This window comes from Talpa europaea (assembly GCF_964194135.1).
Source record: "Talpa europaea genome assembly, chromosome: 11".
Lineage (NCBI taxonomy): Eukaryota > Metazoa > Chordata > Mammalia > Eulipotyphla > Talpidae > Talpa > Talpa europaea.
The window spans coordinates 59,968,923-59,993,932 of NC_140078.1; the positions used below are offsets into that span (position 1 = coordinate 59,968,923).

Consider the following 25,010-nt stretch of genomic DNA (forward strand, 5'->3'; position numbering starts at 1 on the left):
GATTAAAATAGATCAATCAAAATCCCGTTTCTTAGAATGAGCAATTTCATTCCAGCAAGCAAAGGGTGTGTGCAGGGTAGAATGCCAAAGGTAGTAGATTTGAGGATCCGTGCATTCCCAGACACTCATTACTATTTCTATAAGCTGCCATTAGACTACTTCAGCCTCTGAAAAATTGCTATTCTGAAAAAAGATTCTATACCTACGAGGTCTAAGCACACATGATATTCCAACTTTATTTTCAAAATCTCTGAAAAAAAATAGAAAGACATTGTCCTGCTTCTTAGTCAACAATGTCTTTAACTTTCATGATAAATAGTAATATATCTCTAGTTCTTCACCATGCAGATTTGCGCAGACTATGCAGATTTGTTGATTGTATAACAAAAGACTAAAGCATCAATGTGTTTCCATTAGAGCAATTACTTAATCATCTTATCATCCCTGTCTAGGATAATTATATTAATAGACATCCTCCCAGACTTCTAAAATAACAACAAAGATTCAGACCCTCCAATACTCTGAAAAATAAAAGCAGTCAACCAGGTAATGCACTTAAAAATCATTACTAGCAGTGGTGACCAGAGAGTAATTTTGCATTGGTTTGAATTTTATAACAGCAACTTTTTTTCTTGATCAGCTTCAGATATAGAAACTCAAGAACCAGGGCTGGGCATTTGACAGATGGTGGCACAAATACACAGCGCAAAGAAAGAATAGATGTAACAGCCACTTGTGATTACATCTTTTCATAGAATGTTAAAGATTTACTTTAATGATCTGACTACTTTTCATAGATTCAATTCTTTTAAAGGTGCCTGCACCTGATCTTAGAGGAAATTCATCCCATTCATTCTGCCTTGATATAAGACTTACAGAATTAGCACACCCCTCTCAGTACAGAATGCAATATTCAGTAGCTATTTATGGAGTTTAAGAAATTCTTACTCTGACTCTGATGAAGAAACTTTAATTAAAATGATAAGCAGGTAGTAGCATGATGAATATACTTAGGACATTAAACACTCCACAGGGGGGTGAGGTAGAATGACATTACATTTTTATAAAGTCAAATATAAGTTTACTTCAGTAGTTTCCTTACTATGTCAAAAGAAATCTGTCACATCCTTCAACAGCTAAGGTAAGCATCACACTATCTCACAACACAGGGTTAAGCATAAGGATATAAGAAAACAAAGTAAAAAAAATGTTATCAATAAAGATTTCAATAATGATATTTAGAAAGAATTTGGAAAGAAAAGTGACTGTAGAGCCCAAATGTACCTATGCAAATACACACACACAAACACACACACACACAGACACAGAGCCAGCTGTAAATCAAGATAGATATAAACTTACCGGAGCAAATATCACCATACACATTTACAAAAGAATTTATAATCCAACTTCCCTCTCCTGAAAGAAAATAGAGGTTGTCTCATACTAAAAATAAAGCTCCTCTGTCCACAGAACCAGCCACTTATCCCTCTTTTTATGAAGCAAAGGAGGAGAACAAGAAAATCAATGAGGAGGGCAAGTGAGATGTTATACCAATCAGGTAGCAGCTTCTGCCTTATTTGCAGAGAGATGGCAAAACGGTCATATTATTAGACAGTGACAACCCACAGTCGAAGTACAGCAACCTGATACTTCCCTCTGGTGAAAGGCTGCTGCTTTGTGGGGAGGTGCTTGCCATCATGGTGAGCCCCCACACTTGGCTCTTTGCTCACAAGTGCAAGTGCATGACTGCTTTGCGCAAGCAGACTGCATCTTGAAGAGAGAACCATCTCCCCTTTGACTCGGAGAGCCCCCTCCTCCCTCCAGCACAGTGCTTAAAAGCAAACCGGGAAATCAAAAGGAACCAGGATTTTGTGTGTTGGCGATGCAGGCTGGAAGTGGTGGTTTTTATAAAATCTTTAGGAATAGATTTGCATAGATTAGGTAAATGTTTATATGTTTGTTAAAATAATAATTGCCCTTATTTTTATGGAAATGCCTGGATGTTATTCATGATCCCCATCTGGGAAATTCATCCAGCACCCATAAATAATCATTAAGGTGATGGTGCTGCAGGCAGGCTTTTGGGGCCCTGGCAACTGTGGAAAGGGACAAATGACAACTTGGTTGCATGTGCCTCCCAGGAGTGTTACTTAACGCTTTTCTTGAAAATCTTCAAACTGAAAAAAATTCAGATGTTAAAACGTGAAATGGGTCTGCTTTTTCTAAATGAACCTCTGTAGGAAGGAGTAGAATCTGACCAGTTCTGGGGCTGAAATCATGGCATTCCGAGGCGATGAGTTTTGGAGGAATTAACTGAATTCCCCGAGAGGCTGCCACAAGTTCCATGCTCTCCTTGCTCTGACTTCTTCTTCTTCTTCTTCATTTTTTATAAGATTTATTTATTTATGCACACAAGAACTGGGGTACAGGCCAGAGGGAGGGTAAAAGGATTCACCAGAGACAGAGCGGGGAGCCAAACAGGCAGATGGACCGAAAACACTGCTGAGGGGAGCAGTGGGTGCAACAGGAGAGGTCTGCAGCGCCATGTGGGTAGCTCCCTGGCTGGCAGAGGCTCGAACCTGTGCTGCAGAGGCTGTGGACAGCTTCACAGCGCTGCACTCAACCCGCTACACCACCAGGGAGGCCTGTTCTGGCTTCTGGAGAGTAATTTCTCAGCACAGGAATAGTGTTAGGTTGGTCCAGTGTCTCTGCTTTATCTTTTGTGCAGTTGGTAATGGTTGGAGTGAAAGTTCCCTTGACCAGCCATGTTTTTTTATTGGAGTTTATTTATTCAGAATCTGTCCTGAGCTTTTCTTTGGGTCCCTGTCTTTGTTTTTCTGATTCTCACCCACACATCACAGCTGTCATATCATCTCCCTTACTCCATTTCATCTTTCTCCACAGAATAGTAATGGACTGTGAGGGGAGGTTGGGGGACCAAACAAACAAACAAAACATGATGAGGAGACAGGCAACCTGGGTTCGAGTGCCAACCCTCCACTTATAAGCCATGTGACTTGGGAAGTCCTTTAGAGTCTTATCTTGTCCTCTGTAAAATGGACATGCTGACACCTGATAGAGCTGTTGCTGGAAGGTGTGGGGGAGCAAAGCGAAGATGCCCAAGGCAGTGTGTTCAAAACCACACTTCCTATATGCAACCTGGGCTGGAGTCCTCAAGCCAGCTTGCTCCTTTTTTCATCTATTTGCTCCCTGTCCATAAGCCTTAGAGGTACTTAGGAGCTTTCAACTGTATATACCCTGTAGCTCCTTTGAAATTTTAACAAAAACCATATTCTTTCCCCCCCTACCCTCACCTGCCAGTTGAAAAGCATTTCATTTCAACAGGGGAAGTTACTCAAGGGAGTAAATTAAGTTGAAGCAGGGAAAAAAGAGTGAGAGCCACTGGACATTTAAGTCAGCATTTGCTGAATAAATGAGTGAAGGAGGGACTGAAGGAATAATGTCCCTGTGCAGATGTCCACACAGTTTCTTCCTGGAGGCTGATAAGGAGCCGTGTGAGAGGGTCTGTTTCAGTCAGGCACCCACAGGGGAGAACCACACTTAATAGTTTCTACAGGGTGGAGAGTGAGTCATTCTCATGGCTTTGAATGTTAACAGTGCATTTCAAGTAAAAAGAAGTTTTGTCTTCCACATAATAATAGCACACAGTGCTTGAATTTTGCTCTGTGCCAGGTACTATTCTAAGAGGGTTTTTTTTTTCCCTGTACAAGCATATTACCTTATGTGGGCCTTACAAAAAAACCAAAGGATTACTATTTTTATCCCAACTACTGAAGAGGAAACAAGACCCAAAGGGTTAAATACCTTGCTTGAAGGCTCACACTCTATGGCTAGCAAAAGCATGATTTGAGTTTCTTCGGATGCCAGGCTCCAAGCTGTAACCACTCTGCTTTGGACACCACGTGGTGGTACTCACACTTCCATTTATTCAGCCTCCAAGGTATGAGTAAGCCACATACAGATGCATGGACCCTGCAATAACTCCAATCTCTTCCCACTGTGAGGATTCACACAATACAGACTGGAACCTCTGGTGTAGACAGAATTTGTGCACTTGTTGGGTGGGGGGAGGTGGGGAATGCCCTGAACGAACTTCACAAACGCAGGTTTTAGGGACTCTACCCTACTCCAGACCAAAGAGATCCAAGACACCAAGAACTACAAATTCCATAATGTCATCACCACCAAAGGGAGGATCGTAAAATTGCTGTTTGGTTATTCTGACCTGTGGTTTTATGCAAAAATAAGTAAAATGATCTCAAAGTAGATTTAGTTTACAAATATTTTGCTGTGCTGTTGGATAAAACTGGAATCAAGGTGGAGAGAAGTTGTTTTTTAGATAAGTTGAACCAGTTTTAAGAGTTTTCTTCCTGTGATTTTGATGTGTTTGCTGTTTTGTGTTGTCTAATGCCGCTAGATGTTTTTTTTCTTTTGGCATGAACTGATGAACTCTTTTCCAAGAATGGAGAACTTTTGTTTGCCACACTGGACAATTCCTGGAGACTGACTGTAGCTTTTCTTTCAAACTGGAACCCTGAAATATTATCATCTGAGGCTGCACCCCAGCATCCACGCATTTGACCTTAATCACAATAGAAATGGTGATAAAGGGCCTCCCTGGTGGTGCAGCGGTTGAGCACTGGGTTGCGATGCTGCCCACAGCCTCTGCAGCACCAGTTCGATCCCTGGCCACCAGGCAAGGGTCCCACATGACATGCAGGCCTCTCCTGCCACCTGCTGCTCCCCTCAGCAGTGTACTTCACGTCAGTCTGCCTGCTCTGCTCCCCGCTCTGACTCTGGTGAATTCTCTCACCCTCCCACGCTTCTGACTGTACCCAATGCTTGTAAAAAAAAAATAATAATAATACTTAAAAAAAAAAAAAGAAATGGTGACAAAAAGTGAAAGGGGGATATTGTTTGAGGTGTGGAGGATGCCCCGAATGAACTCCACAAACACAGGTTTTATGAACTCCACCCCCACCCCAGACCAAAGAGATTCAAGACACCAAGGGCTACAAACCCCATAATGTCAACACCACCAAAGGGAGGATTGCTGGGAACTGAGGGTGGGGTTAAGCAGCCAGGTTTGGTATATAACCAGACATGTGGGCCTTGTTAGTCTCTTGACTTTTTGCCAGCTCTCAGCGTGCTACTGGGGTTCCAGCTCATCAGAGCTGGTAGGATGCATTCACCAATTTATCTCCCTCTCTTTCTCCCTGAGTTATTCATTTCTCCTTCTTTTGTAAATAAACCCTTTATTAACTTTTTTGTGTGTGCCTGTATTCAGTCTTATTATAAGTCCCCTTTAAATATGCAGGTGAGGACCCACAGTCAGGCAACCCATTTCAATATCTGGGTTGCCCTGTAACACACTGACAAGCTGACAAGGCCTATCCCTAGGCTCCACTGCACTTCGCACGGACTTGGATACATATTTCATACCCTGGATGACAGGAAGTGTGAGACCTAATCTTGGCATTGCTAGTCAATGACCTGGGCATGTCCCTTAATTTGTCCATGATTTTGGTTTTCTTCATGTTTAAATTGAAAGGGTTTCTACTGAGTGATCTTCTAAAGCATTTTCTGTGTTGACTTCCAGTATATAATACTAACACTTCAATTTAAATCTGCTGGTTATTAGCTTTTTCTGCCTGATGTTTTGTTCTAGATGTTTTCTACATCTCCCCTACTGCCACCCTACTGCCATCATGTCTGACCTGGATCACTGCAATAGACTCCAGCAGTTCTTCCTCCCTTTAGTTTTATCCCTATAAACATTCTCCTTATATAATCCACATGAAATTATCAATTAGATCATCACTCATCTGAGAAAAAATGTTTCAACAGCTGTCCAGTAGGCTTAAAGCAAATTGCAAATTTTTAACCAGTCTTCAAAGCCTCATGTGATGTGGCTCCCATTTAACATTTTATTTTTTATCTAATTTCAATCCTCTCCTTTCTTCCTCTTCAATCACACTGGCCTCCTAAGTTTTTGTATTTGTTATTCCTTTTGCCTGGAACATTTTCCCTGGAATCATTGTCTATTGTCTCATCCTTCCTTCGTCATTCAATTCCAAATTCTACAGGGAAGGGTCCTACTTCCCTAATCAGTTCATCTAAAAAACTTCTCTCCTCAGGCACTTCCTTCACTGTTATTCTGTATTTTGTGGTTGTGTTATTTGTGTGCATGGTGGTACTTCTTATTGCCTTGTTATTTGTTCATTTGGTTACTGATTATCTCCTCTCACTGGGGGATTAACCACTGTGAAAATAGGAAGCTTGTTTCTTTTGCACAATATCATATCCTTATAGTCTAAGAGATTACTTGACATATAGTACATACTTAATGGCATCTCCTGTATGAATGAATGAATGAATGAATGAATGAATGAAAGAAAGAATATGAGAATAAGTTAGGCTTGAACAGGCAAAGAAACTAAGTTTATTAAAGGAGCTTAGCCTTGAAATGCATGGCAGGGGAACAAGGGTGATTGATTCCTTCACATTAGGGTGTTTTCACTCCTCCATTCAGGGAACATTGTTGAAAGGCTGCAGATTTCAACATGATATTGATTTAAATGGAGGCCATGTCAAATATAGTGAGGAGATCCTTTTGCAAACCATACTGATGAGATTTGTTAGAAGCTTTTATTCCTAGAGTTCACCTCATCCAGGCCTATATTTGTTAGCAAGAAAGGAATTTCATATTGGGGTTGCCCTGTAACATTTCGAACAGCTAATATTTGCATACTTTAACTGTACATTTGTCAATAAAGAGCAAATAGTCTTGTCAGCTAGTCCCTTTAACTGTCCTTATCTTCCAACTTATCAGACAGTGCAGTTGGCTACCTTTCTCTAGCATGCCACTGGAATTAATAAAAATAAAGTGGCATGCCATTATTTGATGGTTCTAATTTGAAAAATATTACCATTGCTGTTACTGCCTTTAAAATAACATTTTATCCATTATTAGACTATTAAAAATAGAAGTACAGTGTTTTCTAAGTTGGGTATTTATACAGAAGGTTAAGTAGATTTAAATAAGCTCTGAATCTCTGAAAACCTCATTAGCAATGCTAATTTCCAATATGGTCAGATTGGCAACTCTGATCTTTCAACTGAGCATGTCCTTCAGACAACTTCAAAAATAAAAAGTTTTCTTGTTTTTTTTCCTCTGAACTTAAAAGCTTGTCTCCCCTGTGGTGGACACACCTCCTGATAAATGCAACAGGTCCTTTCCTTTTTAGGTTCTAATCCTAAACATCTGGTGTCTCACAAGGGGTCTTTTCAGGTCTGTCTGCCTCAGGGTTGGCCAGTGGGAGGCTTATCTTTTAAAGCATTTAGTGAGCACTGAGAGGAAAATTCCAGTGCTATGAGGACCTCTCCAAGGCTGTGGGAGAAGGGAGGTAATCAAAGACAGCAAGAATACTTTGGCAATAATAATAAATGATCATGGGAGTTAGCTAAGGTTCTTTTGTTCTGCTCCCCAAACCATTCCCAGTCTTTCAAGCTATAGTGATGAGAGAGCATTTAAATTGAATCCACTTACAGAACAACTCTGAAATTTTTAATGGTGCCTTCCTTACTCTGATAGCACACAGCTCTTCGCAAAAGGGATAAAGTGCAGCTTATTCTGTTGGAGGAAGTTTCAGTCAGGCAGAACTTTGTAGACCTCTTGGCTTTATTGAGAAAGTGGTTTTTCTCCAATTCTGTCTCTTTTCTTTTTCAAATACTCCATGAGATAAAATAAGATCACTATCACTTGAACTTTTACTAGATCATTAACTTTCATCAGTAGAGTTCAAGACTGGCTACAAAAAGCTGAACCTGGAGAAGTTCATGGAAATGAGAAACTAGGAAATAGTAGAACACTATTTAAGGAATGCTAGGATATTTGGATGGAAATGTACCCCACTTGGGAGGGAAAAGGGAGACAAAATGGTAGTAAGATTACAAGTCAAAAATGTAAGACATTTTTGAGGTTGAGTCCCTTGAGAAACTCTCTCAATATCCTAAAAAGACTTTGACTCTTGAGAGAAGACCCTTGTTTGACATGTCACAGCTGAAACCTACTTTGAGGATTCATGTTCATCTCTTACAGTGAACTTTGTTCATCTCCTACAGTGAAAGTACAATCATTCATAAGCCTAAAAACTGTAGCTCAACAACTGTTTATGGAGTGTGTACTATATGTAGGACATGTGCTAAGTTCTATAGATTTAGTGGTGAAAAAGAGAAGCATGTTCTTGCCCAAAAGAAACTTGGAATCTTACTGATTTGTCTGCAGAAAGCAGGCACCTACCAGAGTCTGGTGTATAAGCGATGCTCAATATATATTTATTAAATGCCTTAATGAACAATGCTAAATTATTATGACATGCATTTAAATTATAAATGTAGACATATGAACAAATGGACTTAACTTCAAAATTTTTTTCCATGTAAAATATGATCATAAACATTTTGGCAAAATTCTTACATGCACTAGAATACAGATGTCACATCAAATGACCAAGTCATTACAACTTACACGATAATTATAAGGATGATATTTCATATCATAGCTTTTTAGCTGACCTCCAGAGACTGCATAGGGATGCTACTTGGCACACACTGGGGATAGGAAGATGGCCTCCACACTCCTCTGTTTCAACTAGTTTATGCCACTATTTGCTATCCTAAAGCCAGGCTTTTATTATATGATTGCACTTGAACAAAAAGAAAAATTGACATATTAAAAAAGCCTGGAGAACCACATATTTGATGGAGGAATTTGACAATTGTCATTTCCTGCACTGGATCTTTCTGCTACAAGTACTGATCTTAATATTTATTGCTGGTATTGGCCTATGGTCTGTTCATGCGCTTTCATTTGATTATCATTCAGTCCTGAGGTCTAGAATCTATTGTTATATTCATTTTGCAAATGAGTAAGCTAAGGTTCAGTGCAGTTCAGTACTTTCCCCAAGTCTGCACAGCTCAAAAAATACTGAGGGTTGTCTGACTCAAATGTCCTCCACGTTACCCAGTCTTGCTAATATATGCAAGTTTAGCATGGCATCTGGACACTGCCTTTCTGACTGAGCTTATACTGATTGGAAAGCAACAGTGATGATGTATTTCAATTACATAATTTCTGGAGATTACATACACCATTCTGGTGTAGGGGATTAAAAGTGGACCCACCATAAACCTCTGAACAGAAGAATCACTCTTCCTATTATCCTCCACAGCACCCAATATTGTCATGTATATAATAAATTAAGTCTTTGCTAAATAATCAAAGAAGAAAAAAACAAATGTTCTTAGGTCCACATTCTTATTCTAATCAGAAATAGCAAAGACACATCTCTAGATCTTCCTCCTATCATTTTTTTCTAACAGCGAGGGCTCTATCAGAAAATAGATGGCTTACAAGTTTGGCTGTTCTTGACACATATTTCTTAAAGCCTGGTGTAGAATCAGAAGATGAATAGTTGTTGCTATGATTAAGGATTAAGACTTTATATCAGAAAGAATCCCCGAGGTCCATTTTTTACATGAATCTTGTTAGTACTATAATAAGAATGAGAGAAGAAAAACATGGGAACCATTTTCAATAATCTTGCCCAGCACAGTGAGAAATGAGGAGGAAATTAGATCAGTAGCTACATGACTTTTTCACTGATGATTTCCCTGTGAAGGAAGGTATCTTAACCAACTGTGCACTCTTGAGCAACCCTTTTAGCCTTTCAAAACTCCAGTTTCTTCACCTGTAAAATGGGAATGATAATGCTGAGTTGCATAAGTAGCATGCAGAAGCCTGCTGGTAAATATAACCATATGAGTCGTGCATTCTTTCTTCCTGCTAACGCTTAAGGCAAGATAGATTTAAGGCTCAAATACTTACAAAATGGCTTTCTGGTTTTCCTTTCTTTCCCAAGAAATTGAGTTAAAATCCCTCTGTTTAAAAACATGCCTTCAAAACCGAGACCAAATTATAGTGTTTAATAAAATAGGGCACGAGTAGGAAAGAGGATGAAAGTCTGTTTCCCTGCCACGTAGTTTACAAAATGCAGAATTTATGACATTTGAGTCTTTTTAATGGAGATCCAAGAATGTTGGTCATGTTCAATTTGGTCATGATTTCATTTGAAAGCATTCTCCCCACTCTGCTCTCATGTTCGCTTCCTGGTCCCCTCCTGGTCCCAATCTTTCCGGTGTGTATGGTTATGACACTGTGCAGCAAAGGGAGCTGGGGCAATATTTTAATCTGAATGCTTATGAGATCTTTGTAAAAATCTCTTTTCCCTGAGTGTCTTACACCAGAGGTGTCTTATGTCCAAGGGAGAAACCCATTTGGTCAATAAAATCTTCTGCAATTCATTAACAACAAAGAAACCCTTCCGATCTGGGAGATATTTCCTATATTCTAATTTTGCATCTTCCCAAAACCTTGGACTCAGGGCTGTGGGGGAAGCAGCCGCAGCCTTGGCTAGCTCAAAGGGCAGTTGTGATGCAACGTGAAACAGCGCCTGTGAAAGGACTTTGAGAACTGAAATTTTAAAGACCAAATAGAGTTTCTGTGCTCAGTGTCTTCCTCCATAAACATAAGAGGTAACTATTCTTCCTCCACTACTTGATTATTTATTATGGTGGGGCTGCCGAGAACAGTTCAAAATGCCACGTGCATGCACACGGAGAGAAGTCAGTTTTCTTCAGCTGTGCATCTATTTTTAAAACAGAATGCTTTACCCATGTTTTCCTTCAAATGTTAGTTTCTTCTTAAACCATCCCCAAGTTGTTAAATGATACAAATTAAGAGAGTGAATCTGAAGAACAGGACATACTGGTATTTCCAGAATGTCACTTATCTAAACTCCAAGAGTGACCTTTTCCCTTTCATCTCTAAGAAAGTGTGGAGACAGATACTCCCTGCAAGGCGCTATAATACAACTTGTTCTGACATTACTTATAGTATACGGAGTCAGACTGAGAGTCTGTTCGGAGAAAAAAGAAAGTCCACCCTTTCAGTTATGACACCGCAGTGCTGTGATATGGGCCCTTCAGACACAAAGCCACTTATGTGGCGGTCTGCGTTTCCAACCCGGCTGCACAGTTACCTGGGGCGCTTATAATGACCCTGAGTTATCAGTTCCAAAGTCAGACCACCTGAATCCTTTTTTTTTTAAATAATAAATTTTATTTTTATATTCCCCATACAATTGCAACCCCCCCATTCTGACCCCAATCCCTCCCCTCCCACCCCCCACCCCCCAAAAATTGTCTCTGGTTCATAGTTTTTTGTTGATTATGATTTTCACTTTCTTATATATATTCATTTTCCTGGTCCCTTATTTAAGTTTTCTAGATTCCTGCTATGAGTGAGACCATCCGGTATTTTTCTTTTTCTTTTTGGCTTATTTCGCTGAGCATGATCCCTTCCAGCGCCATCCATGTTGCTGCAAATTGCATGTGTTTATCTTTTTTGAATGCTGAGTAATATTCCATGGTGTATATGTACCACATCTTCTTGATCCAGTCATCTATTTTTGGGCATTTGGGCTGTTTCCAAAGCTTAGCTATTGTAAATAGTGCTGCTATAAACATAGGGGTGCAGGTGTTCTTTGGAATTGATGTTTCTGTGTCCTTTGGGTCCTTTTTTTAAATTTAAATTTATTTATTTTCCTACACTGTTTTTCATCTTTGTACAATAATTGGTTTCTCCCTGTAGTTCTCCCACCACTATATTACCCGTGAACCATCACCATAGTCCCTTGTGCTCTTCCCTCCCTTATTTTGACCTCTCTCACTCCCTCCCACTCCCTTGATGTATGCCTTAGATCTATGATCAGCTTGCTAGTTTTGTCTTTTTCTTGGCCTTTTTCTGGGTTTCTCAATATTCCACATAGAAGTGAAACCATCCGATATTTATCTTTTTTCTTTCTGACTTATTTTACTGAACATAATCCCTTTCAGCTCTATCCATGTTGCCGTAAATGGCATGAGTTTATCCTTCTTGACTGCTGAGTAGTATTCCATTGTGTATGTATACCACATCTTTTGGATCCAATCATCTGTTTTGGGGCATTTAGGTTGTTTCCATGTCTCAAGTATTGTATACAGAGTTGCAATAAACATAGGGATGCAGGGTTCCTTTTGAGTTGGTGTTTTTGTGTCCTTTGGGTAGGTTCCTGGGAATGGAATGGCTGAATGTTATGGTAGATCCATTTTTAGTGCTTTGAGGAACTCCCACACAGCTTTCCACAGTGGCTGGACCAGTTTACCTTCCCACCAGCAGTGTAGGAGGCTTCCTTTTTACCACATCCTCACCAACATTTGTTTTTTCTACTTTTCTAATATGGGACATTCACACAGATGTGAGGTCAGACTTACTGAATCTTAAGTCAGGAGATACCCTGACTTAGTCTTCCCAATGGAAATTTAACCAGGGAAGTGGTGCAAGAGTCGGTGCTGACAGTGCAAGAGTTGGTGCTCGGATTAAGTTTCATTCACAAGGCCACCATATTTAGTCATGAAAGCTGAGTTCTGTATTCAAAGAGAGCTCTAGTAGGAAGAAAGGAAGAGGGGCTGCCTTGGGGAACCTCTGTTTTGGGAAGTGTGGTTAAATAGACCACATACCCCCTTTCTTTCTCATCTTTCTTGGGTCTTCCTCTTTCAGGAAACATGTTCTGACTCACAAAAACAAGACCTAATATAAAAACAATAACACAATGCCAATGTCGATATTTAGAAATGAGCCCTTTTCTAGAGATTTCATAGGATATAACTCATTTAATCCTCCTAAATAAGAAATTAAATAAGGAATTAAAGATTAATAGAAATGGTCCTGGAACCATCTCCTAGAGTCAGTTTGGATTTCATGCTCGTGCTTCAAAGCAGCCTCAAACCTCTTGATGCCAGTTGACCAACTCTGCTACCCTGTGTACCCCCCGTCAGCTGAAGCAAAGCCACCGTCCACTGTCCTTTCCTGCAAGGCTGCCATCACCTGAGACAGGGACAAAGTGTAAGGAGTTTATTTGGAATGTGATTCCAGTAAAAGGAGTGGGGGATTGAGAAAGGGAAGTGAAGGAAGAATCAACAATGAGCAAGTTACTGTGCTAGGCAAGTGGGTCTTGATCTCACTGGGGTCCCCCAGCAAACAGTGCAACAGACTTCAGGAGTATTAAATGCAAAGTACAGGAAACGGTTACATTTGTCCTCCACTCCCTTCCCTTGCTGGCTCCCACAACCATTAAATCCCCTGCAACCATTAAATCCCCTGCAGCCCTTGCCTATCCTGATTAACAGCCTCAAGGTTGAGGGACCTGGTCCCTGCAGAAGGAGGCTGAGGCCCTGTGCTAGAGCAATGAATGCTGTGAGGACACTGCTTGGCTTGGCAGTGAATGCTGCAATGCCTGTCAATACCTTGGAAAAGCCTAAGTCACAAGAAGGAAGGAAAAAAAGGAAAAGGAAATCATGATTTTTTTAAATGAATGCCCCAAGGAAAGATTATGTTGGTTCTGACTAATTTTTTTCCCTTTGTGTTTGCTTGATTTTGAATAGGTTTAGTGATTTATATACCAGGTTAGACTTATTTTTCCATTCACTTGCTGTCCCTTTGTTTATACTGCTTTCTCCACACAGAATACCTTCACTTTTCTTCTCAGATAATCATGACCCTACACTTGTCATTCAAAGACCAAGTAAGTTGTCACTGCGATCCATTTGAGTTTTTTCTCATTTATGGTCCTTATTTCATTCTGCCTGGATCATAATTACCCATCTTCATGTTTGTCTCCCCCTTTTAATCTAAATTTTTGCAAATTATGGATGCTTAATAAATGTCTGCTGAATAGATGCTATATCCCTTCTAAATACAGAGATTTCAAGTTTCTTCCATGGGATTTAACTTCAGACCTTGGGCATACTGCTGTGGAAGTTATACTGGATTTCCCCTTGCACATTTTAAAAATTCTTTTAGTTCATTCAGTGTTACTGATTTCTAGTTTTCCCTCTCTTTCCTTCATAAATGCCAAATCACTGTTGGACTGCAATAAGGGCTCAAATATATTTTATTAGTGAGGGCGTACAGATGAGTTGACAAAATCACTAAGTGAATGAACTAGTATTATCAAAAACAGAAAGAAATAGAGACGTACTGTTGGCTCTGCTGGGCAGGGCAACACTTCTCAAATCATCTTCCACTTTCAGAAGCAACTCTCCACATCTTTTTTGTTGTCATTGGAAAGTCTCTTTCCCTGTAAAATGTTTGCATTTGGCTTGTGAACTCCTACTCATCCTACAAAACCCAGCTCACTTGTCACCTCCCATAGAAAAGGAAAAAATAAAAGAAGCTGACAGTTGAGGTGCATTTACTCCTTCCCAGGCACTGTGTGAGGCACTTTTCTAATGTTCCATTATTCTCCTAATAGTACTGCATGGTAGGAATTTTCCAGAAAAGAAAAATGGGGCTAAGAAACTTAGCTAATATGTAGTGAAATCAATATCTGAATCCAAGTCTCCCAGCAGAGAATACCTACTTTCTACTATCATTCTTGCCAGCCACATCTTTATGTAATAATTTTTAATATAAATATCCTCACTCAGAATCTTAAATATTCACAACAAACCTGTTCATTGGTTATTATCAACTACATTTTATAGAGACACAGAAACCTAGGGGTCTTTTCCTTTCTCCAGTTCCTATTCTTTTAGAGTGACTGATGTGGCTCACTCTCAGTATTTCATAATTATGTGCTTATATTTCTATCTTTCAGCAAGAATATAATGTCTATGAGGACAGGGTTTCAATCACTGTGTGTATGTATGTAAATCCTTAATGCAGGAATGAATGAATGAAGATATGGAATAAATAAACTCATCCTGCACTCTAAAATATAATATAAAAATAAACCGGTCCTTTGAGAAATTCTACAATTTATACTAACATGTATGTACTTATGCTTAATATTTTGAACAAAATTAACCCATCTAGAACACACTTATTTTATTTATTCACTCAGATCATTCATATCTTTACCTCTTTGACACCTGGCAATATGTCAAAGCTTTGGATTCCCAACAACCTGACATATGTTTTCTCTAGATACAGGCGAGAACCAGGAAATAATTGGGCAAAGGACACCAAGGTTCTATACACTAAAGGTTATGCCCTGGCCCTTACTCAGAGAATAATTACTCTTGTCTTGCATATTACTCTTATCTTGCAAATAATCCTAATAAAGTTGATCTTTCCAACATGACAGCATTTTAGAAAATGCCAAGTAAAATGGAACAACTGTCAGAGGGAGGCACACTTAAGAGTCCATGGGAGTAAAAGAGAGCACAGAAACAATAAAAGGGGCATAAATGAGAACTGAAAAGCATAACATTCTCAAAATATTTTCTGTAAGGCAAAGAAACCCTGCTTTACTCCACAGACTCTGAGGATATCACTGCATTATGGCAAAGAAAAATAATCAAAAACACAGTTGAAGTATCTTCTATCAACTCTATTTTAGAACATAAGGATATGAACAACTCATACTTTTAAAGAATAACTTCCATTCAAAGTAGTAACATTAAAAAACAAGTAGAAATTTGGTTCTTAAATGGGCAAAATTCAACTACTGGGAATCGTGGTTATTAAGAAAGAACTATTCCCTTGGGGTTCCTGAGATTGTTAGTGTTACAGCCCTGACGATGGTGCCAGCACTGAATATGCAAGGAGTGCTAAGAATAATTGGATATCTCATGGCTAAATTCCACTTGAGATACAAAGCCACTGGGTATGTCTTAGAGAACCACTTAGCTTTGGCAATTTAAGGCTTTTTCCATTGTTATCCACCTGTAATGACTACAGAACAGAAAGCTCTATTGTTTATGATATGGAAATTTTGATACAATTCTCTGTACAGTAAGTAATGAAATTGTTGATTGTATTCTTACTAAGTCTCCCTTACTGTTTTTTTTTTTTGCTTGCAATCATTATTTATTGCACCAACAATCAACAATGTTACAGCCACCACCAACATGAAGTAATAAAGATCATAGGGAAAGGAAAATAATACCCACAGCTCTAACTTCTCAACATATCAGTCCTTTTCATTTTTTACATGCAGTCCAGTCGCTGTTCATATATGCAGCTTATTGATTGCAAGAAATGACACCCTATTGCTTTTCCACTCTCTTTCTATTTAAATTGCAGCACTTCCTATGCAAGAAGTAGCTTTTTTCTCCACTCCTTGAATCTGGGTTCAGTTTATAATTTGATTTGACCTACAGAATACGACAGAAGTGAAGTTGTGTCCATTCTGGGTCTAGGTCTCAAATTGCCTACTAATTTTCAGTCTTTTTGGGGGAGTTTTTCCAAGCAAGCATGTGAATAAGCTTGGATTAGCATGCTGAATGCCATGGAAAAGATCTGGTCACCTCCATTTTCCAGCGAACAGTCAGCTGGTCACAAATACCACAGGGAGGTCATCCTAGACCAGACAGTATCTTGCTGACTTGACAGATGTCTACAGACAAAATAGCAAGTCCAGCTGATCATCAGCAAGCCTGTTTGTTCACAGACCAATGAGCAATAATAAATGCCTATTAGTTGGGGGTGCAGCAATAACAATACATAATGGATGCACATAGTTGACCTCATGGCATTGATGTTATCAAGCAGGCTTTTTAATGGCTATCTAATATGCCATGCAGTCAATATAGAATAACTTATTTGAATGCTTCCCTTATTGCCGGACATTTAAACTGTCTGCAGTTATTTAGGAGAGGCAAAAAGTAGTATAATTAGCACAGATATTGTTTTAATTTGTTATAATGGCTCACAGAACTCAGAGAAACACTTTACTTGTTATTACTGGTTCATTATAAAGGTTATTTTAAAGGATACAAATGAAGAAGCAGATTTAGGGGTGTAAAGGGCAAGGCGAGGAAAGGGCCTGAGCAAGGCTCTTCTATCCTGTAGAATAAGGGGAGGGGGGACCTCCCAATGCACAGATGTATTCACAAACCTAGAAGCTCCATGGACCTCATCATTTGTAGTTTTATGGTCGTTTCATCATACAGGTATGATGATTACTGACTCAAGCTCCTGCCCTTCATCATTCCCTGGAAGTTGGGGAGTGGGCTGACAGTTCTAGGTTTCTAATCAAGGTTTGGTTTTTCTGGTAACCAGTTTCCATCCTGAAACTCTCTAGCTGTCCCCCATCCCCCCATCCAGGGGGGGATGCTACTATTACCCAGGAACTCCCTATGTATTTAAGAGTTCTGTGTGTGATAATCATATTATCACCGTCACTCAGGAAGTTATAAGGTCTTAGGAGCTCTGTGTCAGGGATTGTGTTATATTTCCTATAACACAGTACCTCAGGTTAAATATAAATAAGAAGGCAGACATGGTTGTGAGAATTATGGATTTGCTCAGCTTCCATTTCTCAAGGTGAGCAGCACTGAAAGTATCAGTTGCTTACAAATGTAGACTTAGCCCGGACCTTGGAAATCAGAAAGTATCACTTTGGGGCCTCCCCTGGTGACACAGGCGGTTGAGCACAGCACTGTGGGGCTGTCCGCAGCCTCTGCAGTGCCGGTTTGATCCCGGCCGGCTGGCGAGGCCCTCACATGTTACGGCAGACCTCTCCTCTCCTTTCTCGCCTGCTGCTCCCCTCAACAGTGTATTTTGTCAGTCTGCCTGTTCTGTTCCCCACTCTGTCTCTGGTGAATCCTCTCACCCTTCTGTGCATCTGGCCTGTACCCTAGCCCTTGTATAAATAAACAAACAAACAAATAAATAAATAAATAAATAAGTCTTAAAAAAAAAGAAAGTATCACTTTGTTGCCTACCAAACAATAGTGCATGATAACTAAGTGGCTACACAAAAGAGCCATGAGTTTTTAAAATATACATGTTCTCAAGCCATATTGCCAGGGATTCTCATTTGATCGCTCTGGAGTTGGGTCCAACAGACTGTATTTTAAGATTTCCCTAGGAGTTTCTGATTCACAGCCATCTGGGGAAAACATTGCCCTATTATCCACCTCATCCTTATATTTTAGGTGGGAGAGAAGACCAAGAAGGATTAAATAAGATGCTCAAAGCTCCTCAGGGAGCCCATCAGTAGCTGAGCTGGGACTAGAACCCAGTCCCTGGGACTTCTAAGCTACAGTTTCATATGGCTTACAATTGGGAGAGTTATCAGAGTTCATCAAAGGACAGAAATCTGCTGAGACTCTTGTTCTAAGTACTAACTTTTCTTCCCAAGGCTGGCCTCGACCTCATCCTAGTCGATATGTGCTTATACTCTGGGGAAATGATTCATGTGAATACATCTTTTATTCTTCACTGAGAACCTGTCTTTTGAACTATAACCAAAGCATCTAACTTTTAGACAAGTTGAAATATACCATGAAACGGTTTGTCTCACATATCAATATACACAGCTCAGTGTTAGCATTAGAAAGAAAAGCAGTAAATAAAATCAAGGTAAGAGATTCTGTTAAATTTTATTGCCTCCTTGGGGTTTTGTAATACATTTTTGGAGATAAAGGATGTATTGCTTTGTGTAACTCATCCTTTCAAAAAAATAGCATTCGACATTTTTTGTCTTCCAAATTTGAGGCTTGGTAGCACACTCTTCTTTCATGCACTTTCTTCAAGAAATGCAGCCATCACTATAGATACAGTCAGAGCATATTTACTGTGGTAGACTTGGGAGGTTAGATAGGGCTTTAGAGTTATTTAAAAAATATTTTAAAATTAATTTGGATGTTGAATTCAAGCTCAAAGCAACTTAGATTTTTAGGGAGAAATAGAAAAATTCTACCCCAAGTCAATTGTCTTTAGTTTTAAGCTTCATATGTCTTAGTAAAGAAACTCATGATATAAGGCTGAATTTTGAAAAGACAAGGTTTTGTTCCCACTTATAGGCATGCGACCTTGAAAGTAACTCAAATTCTTTAAGTCATAACAACTTTATTATGCAATGGGGACAATTATAGCACACTTTTCTTTAACACTAAACATTTATCATATGCCAAGATATGTTAAGGACTGCTTGAATTATTTTTTTTTAGTACTTATAATAACTTCACGATGTAGGTGCTGTTATTATTCCCATTTTACAAATGCAAAATACTGAGGCTCAGAATGGTTAAGTAACTTGCTCAGATCACTCAGATAGTAAGGGACAACAAGTAGTAAGGGACAAAGACTGAAATTGAACCCAGGCAGGCTGATTCCTGATTCTAAATTGGTAGCAACTATACTGCAGTGGATACACAATTATGAAGTTCCTTGAAGGATCATACAAAATACTCTCTGACAGATGCTTGGAAATGTGCTTGGCTTATTATGAGAGCTCAAAACTAGTGATTCTAATGTCATTATTAGCAAAGGGGTACTATAAGGAATATACTTACATGAGGAGCTCTCTGCTATGATCATAAGCAACTTTCACTCATTCATTATTTGCCTTTATTGATTACTAGCACATTCACAGAAATATAAAACATAAAGTATACCAATGTCATAATTCCAATGGCCACTCTTTTGGTGAAGACTGTATCCTTCCAGACTGTTCTCTATAAAAATGAGCATTTATTTCTCCTCTGCCCAAAAAGGGATTACTCTCTATACAGGGTTTAATATTCCTCTCCTTCCCCCAAAGATTACACATAAGCATTTTCCCTATTCCATGTACTATTCTGATGGCACAACACTTCAGAGATTACATTGATACCAAATGCAGAAAAGGATATGACAAAAAAATAAAATTATAGACCAACATCCCTGATGAACATAGATGTGAAAATCTTCCAACAAAATCTTAGCACACTGAATTTAAAAATACATTAATTGGATTGTATATCATGATCAATTGGGATTTATTCCAGATACACAACAGTGGTTCAACATCTGTGAATCACTCTATGTAACTCACCACATCAACAAAAGGAAAGATTAAAGATCATATGATCATATCAATAGATGCAGAGAAAGCATTTGAAAAGATTCAACACACATTTATGATAATGTTGGCCTCATCAAATTGGTTTAAAAACAAACTAGTAGAGGTGCATGGGTGCCTTGGGGAAGGAGATTCTATGGGGACTCAATTTGAGAGGGTGGGGGAAAGCAAATATTGTCTAAAAATATAAAAAATGATGTTAAAATAAAAAAATGAAAAAGAAAAACAAACGAGATCTGTAATATTCACCTGCAAGGTGAGTATTGTATGAAAAATTTACACAGTGAGCTTGCTTCCTTTTTGGCTTCCCCTTAATTTAGCTAAAAGATAAGGATGACCATCACTACACACATTTTTTCCTTTGTGTTCTCTCTTCTCAATAAAGGTGTTTGGACTCAGGAAGAATGGCAGAGAAAATTCTCCTAACTAAGCATAAGGTCTAGTATAACATTAATATATTCCCCTCCCCAGAGTTGGGAAGAAAATGCTTCTGCCTAAGCATAATATCTACTATATATTACTAATATCCCCCCACTCTCAAGAGTGCCCTTTATTGTCAAAAGGGCTTTCTACTTTGTGTACATATTTTAATGTTTATTAACAAAATGATTACAAACCTGTTTACTAAAACTGTATATAGAGTACCATATATTAAAACCAGACAACTCAAGTTTTTCTGATACATTTGTTACATATATTTGTCAATAGTGTATAGCAATATTTTTACATTTTTATCATATGATAAACTGTTATCATAATGAACAATCATTCCCCATCTACTTTCTTTAAACAACATTAGATTTTTGATATCTAAGTTGACATATACATATATAGTTTGTTTTTAAACACCTGTGTTTCATTCTTGAATATCCTCTGTCTACCTATTTTGCTGAAGATGACAATTAAGTTGTTTTTAATTTTTGTTACTGCAACAATGTACATGCATATTCAAGTGTTATTCTTGTGGTGATTTGTCCACAACACAAGTCTAGCAGTGAAATCCTAGGTATTAGGATATGACCATATTCAAGCTTTCTTCTCGGCCTGCCAAAATTCCTCTCCAGCTTACACACCTCTGTCCTAGCACTCTGTGTGTGGTTCCATTATGCCACATAATTGCTTATACTTATTACTTTTTAGACTTTCAATAATTTGCCAATCTGGATTGCATGCCTTTTTAAAGCATTGAGAGGATGAAAGCATTGAAAGGATGAAATCTCTTTTTCCCCTGATGGCTGAACATGATTTTTTTCTTAATTTATAACTTTATTGAGGTATAATTGATGTATAATACATTAAACATATTTAATGGCTAGAATTTGATGGATTTTGAGAGAAGTATATACCCATAAAACCAGTCCCATAATCAAGATACTGAATATTTCTATCACCCCCAAGAGTTTCTTTGTACCACTTTGCAATTCATCTCTCTCTCAATGTCTGACCCGAGGTGTAGAAAACAGAATTCTACAGTCGCCCACAAGTTTCTCTCCCCCTGGTGCATGCATCTGTGTAACCCTCTTATCTTGACTGTGAATGGAACCATTGGATAGCTTGGGACAACACTCCAGTGAGTAGGTTGCATCGGTGAAGGGGTTTTGCAAAAATAAGTGACTCTAATTAGTTGTCTTACAGTCCCTGAACAAGTTGATTAATTTCAATTAATCAGAAGTGAGGTTACCCCAGATGGGTCTCATCTAATCATGCAAATCCTTTAAAAGAGGATCTAAAAGTCAGAGAAAGATGCCACCGAGATTTAAAAACACAGCAAAGACCACCTATTGGCCTTTAAGAACCACACTACTGTCTTGTACAGAGAGGCAGGTAACAGAAATTGACAAGTACCTATAGAGATTGGGGGTCTCATTCCTGCATCTGCAAGGAACTGACTTCTGCCAGCAACCAGACAGCTGGAAAGAGTGCCCACAGCCTCACAAGAGGCTCTGATGTGAGTCCAAGCAGTTAGTCCAGTGACACTGCCCTATAGAAACTGAGGTAACAAATGTGCATTGCTACAGGTGCCTGAGTTTGTTATAATTTATCATACAGCAGTAGAAAACTAATATGCCAGGTAACTGACCTGTTTTCTTCACAGTTTAAGTTGCATTTTCTATATTTTTTTAAATAAATGAAATTAAGTACTAAATAATTTTATTTTGGTCTAAATTTTTTTCACTCAGCATAATTATTTTGAGATTCATCCATGCTATTGTATATTAGTGTTGGATTTCTTTCTTTTTCTTTTAATATTTATTTATTTATTTATACAAGCACTGGGTACAGTCAGAAGCGCGGGAGGGTGAGAGAATTCACCAGAGCCAGATGGGAGAGCAGAGCAGGCAGACTGACGAAGTACACTGCTGAGGGGAGGCACCATGTGGGACCCTCGCCCAGTGGCCAGGGATAGAACTGGCGCTGCAGAGGCTGTGGGCAGCCTCGCAGCCCAGCGCTCAACCGCTGCGCCACCAGGGGAGGCCCAGTGCTGGTTTTCTTTCTATTCAACAGATGGATGTACTTCATTTTGTCTCTGTGAATGGACATTTAGGTGGTTTCCAGTTTTTTGGCAGTTCAAAGGAAGCTGCAAGTCTTTGTGTGGACATGTTTCATTTCTCTTATTTTAATTTGAATTTGCCTGATCACTAGCAGGATTGATTATCTTTTCACCTTTAATTGTCTACATGGGTGTCCTCTTCTGTGAATTGCCTCTAGACTCTTTCGCCTAATTTTTTATTAGGCTATTTGTATTTTTTCTGTTTTGTTGGAGTTCTTTTCTATATTCTGAATAGAGCCTTTGTCTATTTCAATACATATTGAAAATGACTTCTGCAGTCATCCAGTCTTTTAAATTTGTTTAAGATATCCTTTGTCACACAAAATTTTAATTTAATAAAGCCTAATTATCTTTAAAAATAAGCTTTGCTTTTATTATTTGTTTAAGAAATGTCTCCCATACCTGAAGTTATAAAGAAATTTTCCTAGGTTTTTGTTTCGTTCTTCCCCTGTAAGTATTTAATCCTTTTGGAGTTTATTTTTGTACAGAGGGAAGTAGGAATATGATTCCTTTTTTCCATAAAGAATGTCAATATTCTTGACTCTATTGAAGTAGTTCATCCTTATTCCTCTGATTTTCAGCATTAGATTTAGCAACTCCCATATATGCACCAATCTATTTTTCAGTTTCCTATTTAGATGCAGTGGTGCATTTGGTTATTACTGAACCGATACTATGTTGACTTAATTATATCTTTTCAGTAAGCCTTGTATGTGTTAGGACATTTCCTCCTCTTTTGTCTGCTCTCCCAGAATTACCTTCGCCTTTCCTGGATTTTCTCTAAAGATAAAGTTGCGAATAAATTTACCTGAAATATTTTAATACATTTTTTTGTTAGAATTACATCGAGTGTATAGAGTAACTGCGGGGAATTTTACATCTTTACATTGTTGAGTCTTCTCACCCATGAGCATAGGATGCCTAAGACATTTTCTTGTCTTTTTTGTAGATGTCATAATGATCTTTTTTTTTTTTTCAAATTTTCTCCCATAAAGATCTTGTACTTTGTTCATTAGATTTTTTTTCCCCTAGGCAGATATTGTTGTAAAATTGTATGTAAATCATTATAGCTGTTTCCCTAGAAAAGTTATTATGGAAAGAAATTGGAATATTGCCAAGTGGACTACTTTCAACATGGAAAAGAAACCTGCTCCTATGAGCTACAGTGATATTTTCTCTCTTGTGTGTTTAGAAAGTAGAGCTCACATGAGTGTTTCACGTGCCTTTCCTGGAAAATTACCTTCTACAGATTGTACTCAAGATACAGATAGTCTATGACCTCCCTGACTCCCTTTATGGTGGCAATACCTGGCACCAGACCACAGAGCCATCAGAAGTGAGAGCACCAAGGTTACTAGATCTTTCAATTTTTCAAAAAAAGCTGACAGTCTGCATGTTAATATAAAATTTTATGATTTTTTATGTATTGGCACGTAATTAAAAAAAAGTTATATGGGGTCAAGCTAAGTAGGCCTGAGTGCTGATTTTGCATAATTGCTACCAAATTTCAACCTCTGAAGTCACTCTGTAATCTAAGAATTTCAGTTTATGTCTTTTCTTGCATCACACTCCATTAGCCCATGTGAGTAGACAGGGGAGTACAACATACCTGGGGCAGTCTTCTAGCTCTAACACATTATCACAGAGTGTGAACCAAAACACATACTAGATTCTTTCTAGCCTTACTTCAGTTTTCATAGTTACAGCTACTTTGAGGCCAAGGCAGGGAAGCAGTTAGGCCAGGTTGACACAATGACCTATAAGCAAGGCCAGGCCTAAATTCACATTCAGCATGTTTACTGTTACTTACACTGACTTATGTGGCGAGACTTATGTGGCGATACTGAGCATACAAATACAATATTTTTTCCTTAAGCATGTTTGATAGGTATTCTGTGTATGGGTTTCTATATGTGGCTATACATAAATACTCATGTTAAATAGAATGAAATACAACTTAAGGCCAACCATCATACTAGAGATAACATGTGAACTGAAATGGAATATCCAATGATTCAACAGAAAAGTCTCAGTGAAGATAAAGGCACATCCCAAACATTTCATTTTAGGTCATTTTAAAAGATAAGTGAGCTGAATAAGTAGATGGATGTGTCTTCTATTGCTTTTTGAGAGTTACCTGTGTATCTTAGTGAATCAGGTAACTTTAAAGGACTTTGAAAACCATGAAACTTCATTTCACAATGGCTGGCAACAAGATTGACCAACAATCCTTCAGAGATTAGAATTTTCCCTAATGGAATTGCAAAGTGATCCAAATTAGTTGTGTTGCAACCTTGCTGCAGCAAAAGATCATTGATACTTTTAATCTCTTGAGGACATTGCCTAGATCTAAAGATTATTATTATAGTTAATAATATAACTTGTTGATTAGAAGGATGCTTGTAGAACACAGTCTTAATTATTTTTGTTTATAACTTATACCAGTGGCTGGAAAACTATGGCCAATGGGCCAATCAGAC

The 25,010-nt window shown here is 38.5% G+C and overlaps 1 protein-coding gene across 2 annotated transcripts in view; it reads right to left on the bottom strand.

The window, feature by feature from the left end:
• The window catches only part of SYNPR (synaptoporin), a gene marked incomplete at its 5' end in the record, with an annotated part of 296,390 nt that overhangs the window by 146,639 nt on the left and 124,741 nt on the right, over positions 1-25,010 (bottom strand). Inside the window, one exon of one of the 2 annotated variants that reach the window (XM_084247344.1) lies at positions 1,363-1,386. The exons of the other annotated variant lie outside the window; for it this stretch is intronic. Coding sequence (XP_084103470.1) covers positions 1,363-1,386 — 24 coding nt within the window. Of the gene's footprint in view, positions 1-1,362; positions 1,387-25,010 lie in introns of those variants that run through there. 2 annotated transcript variants of the gene reach the window in all.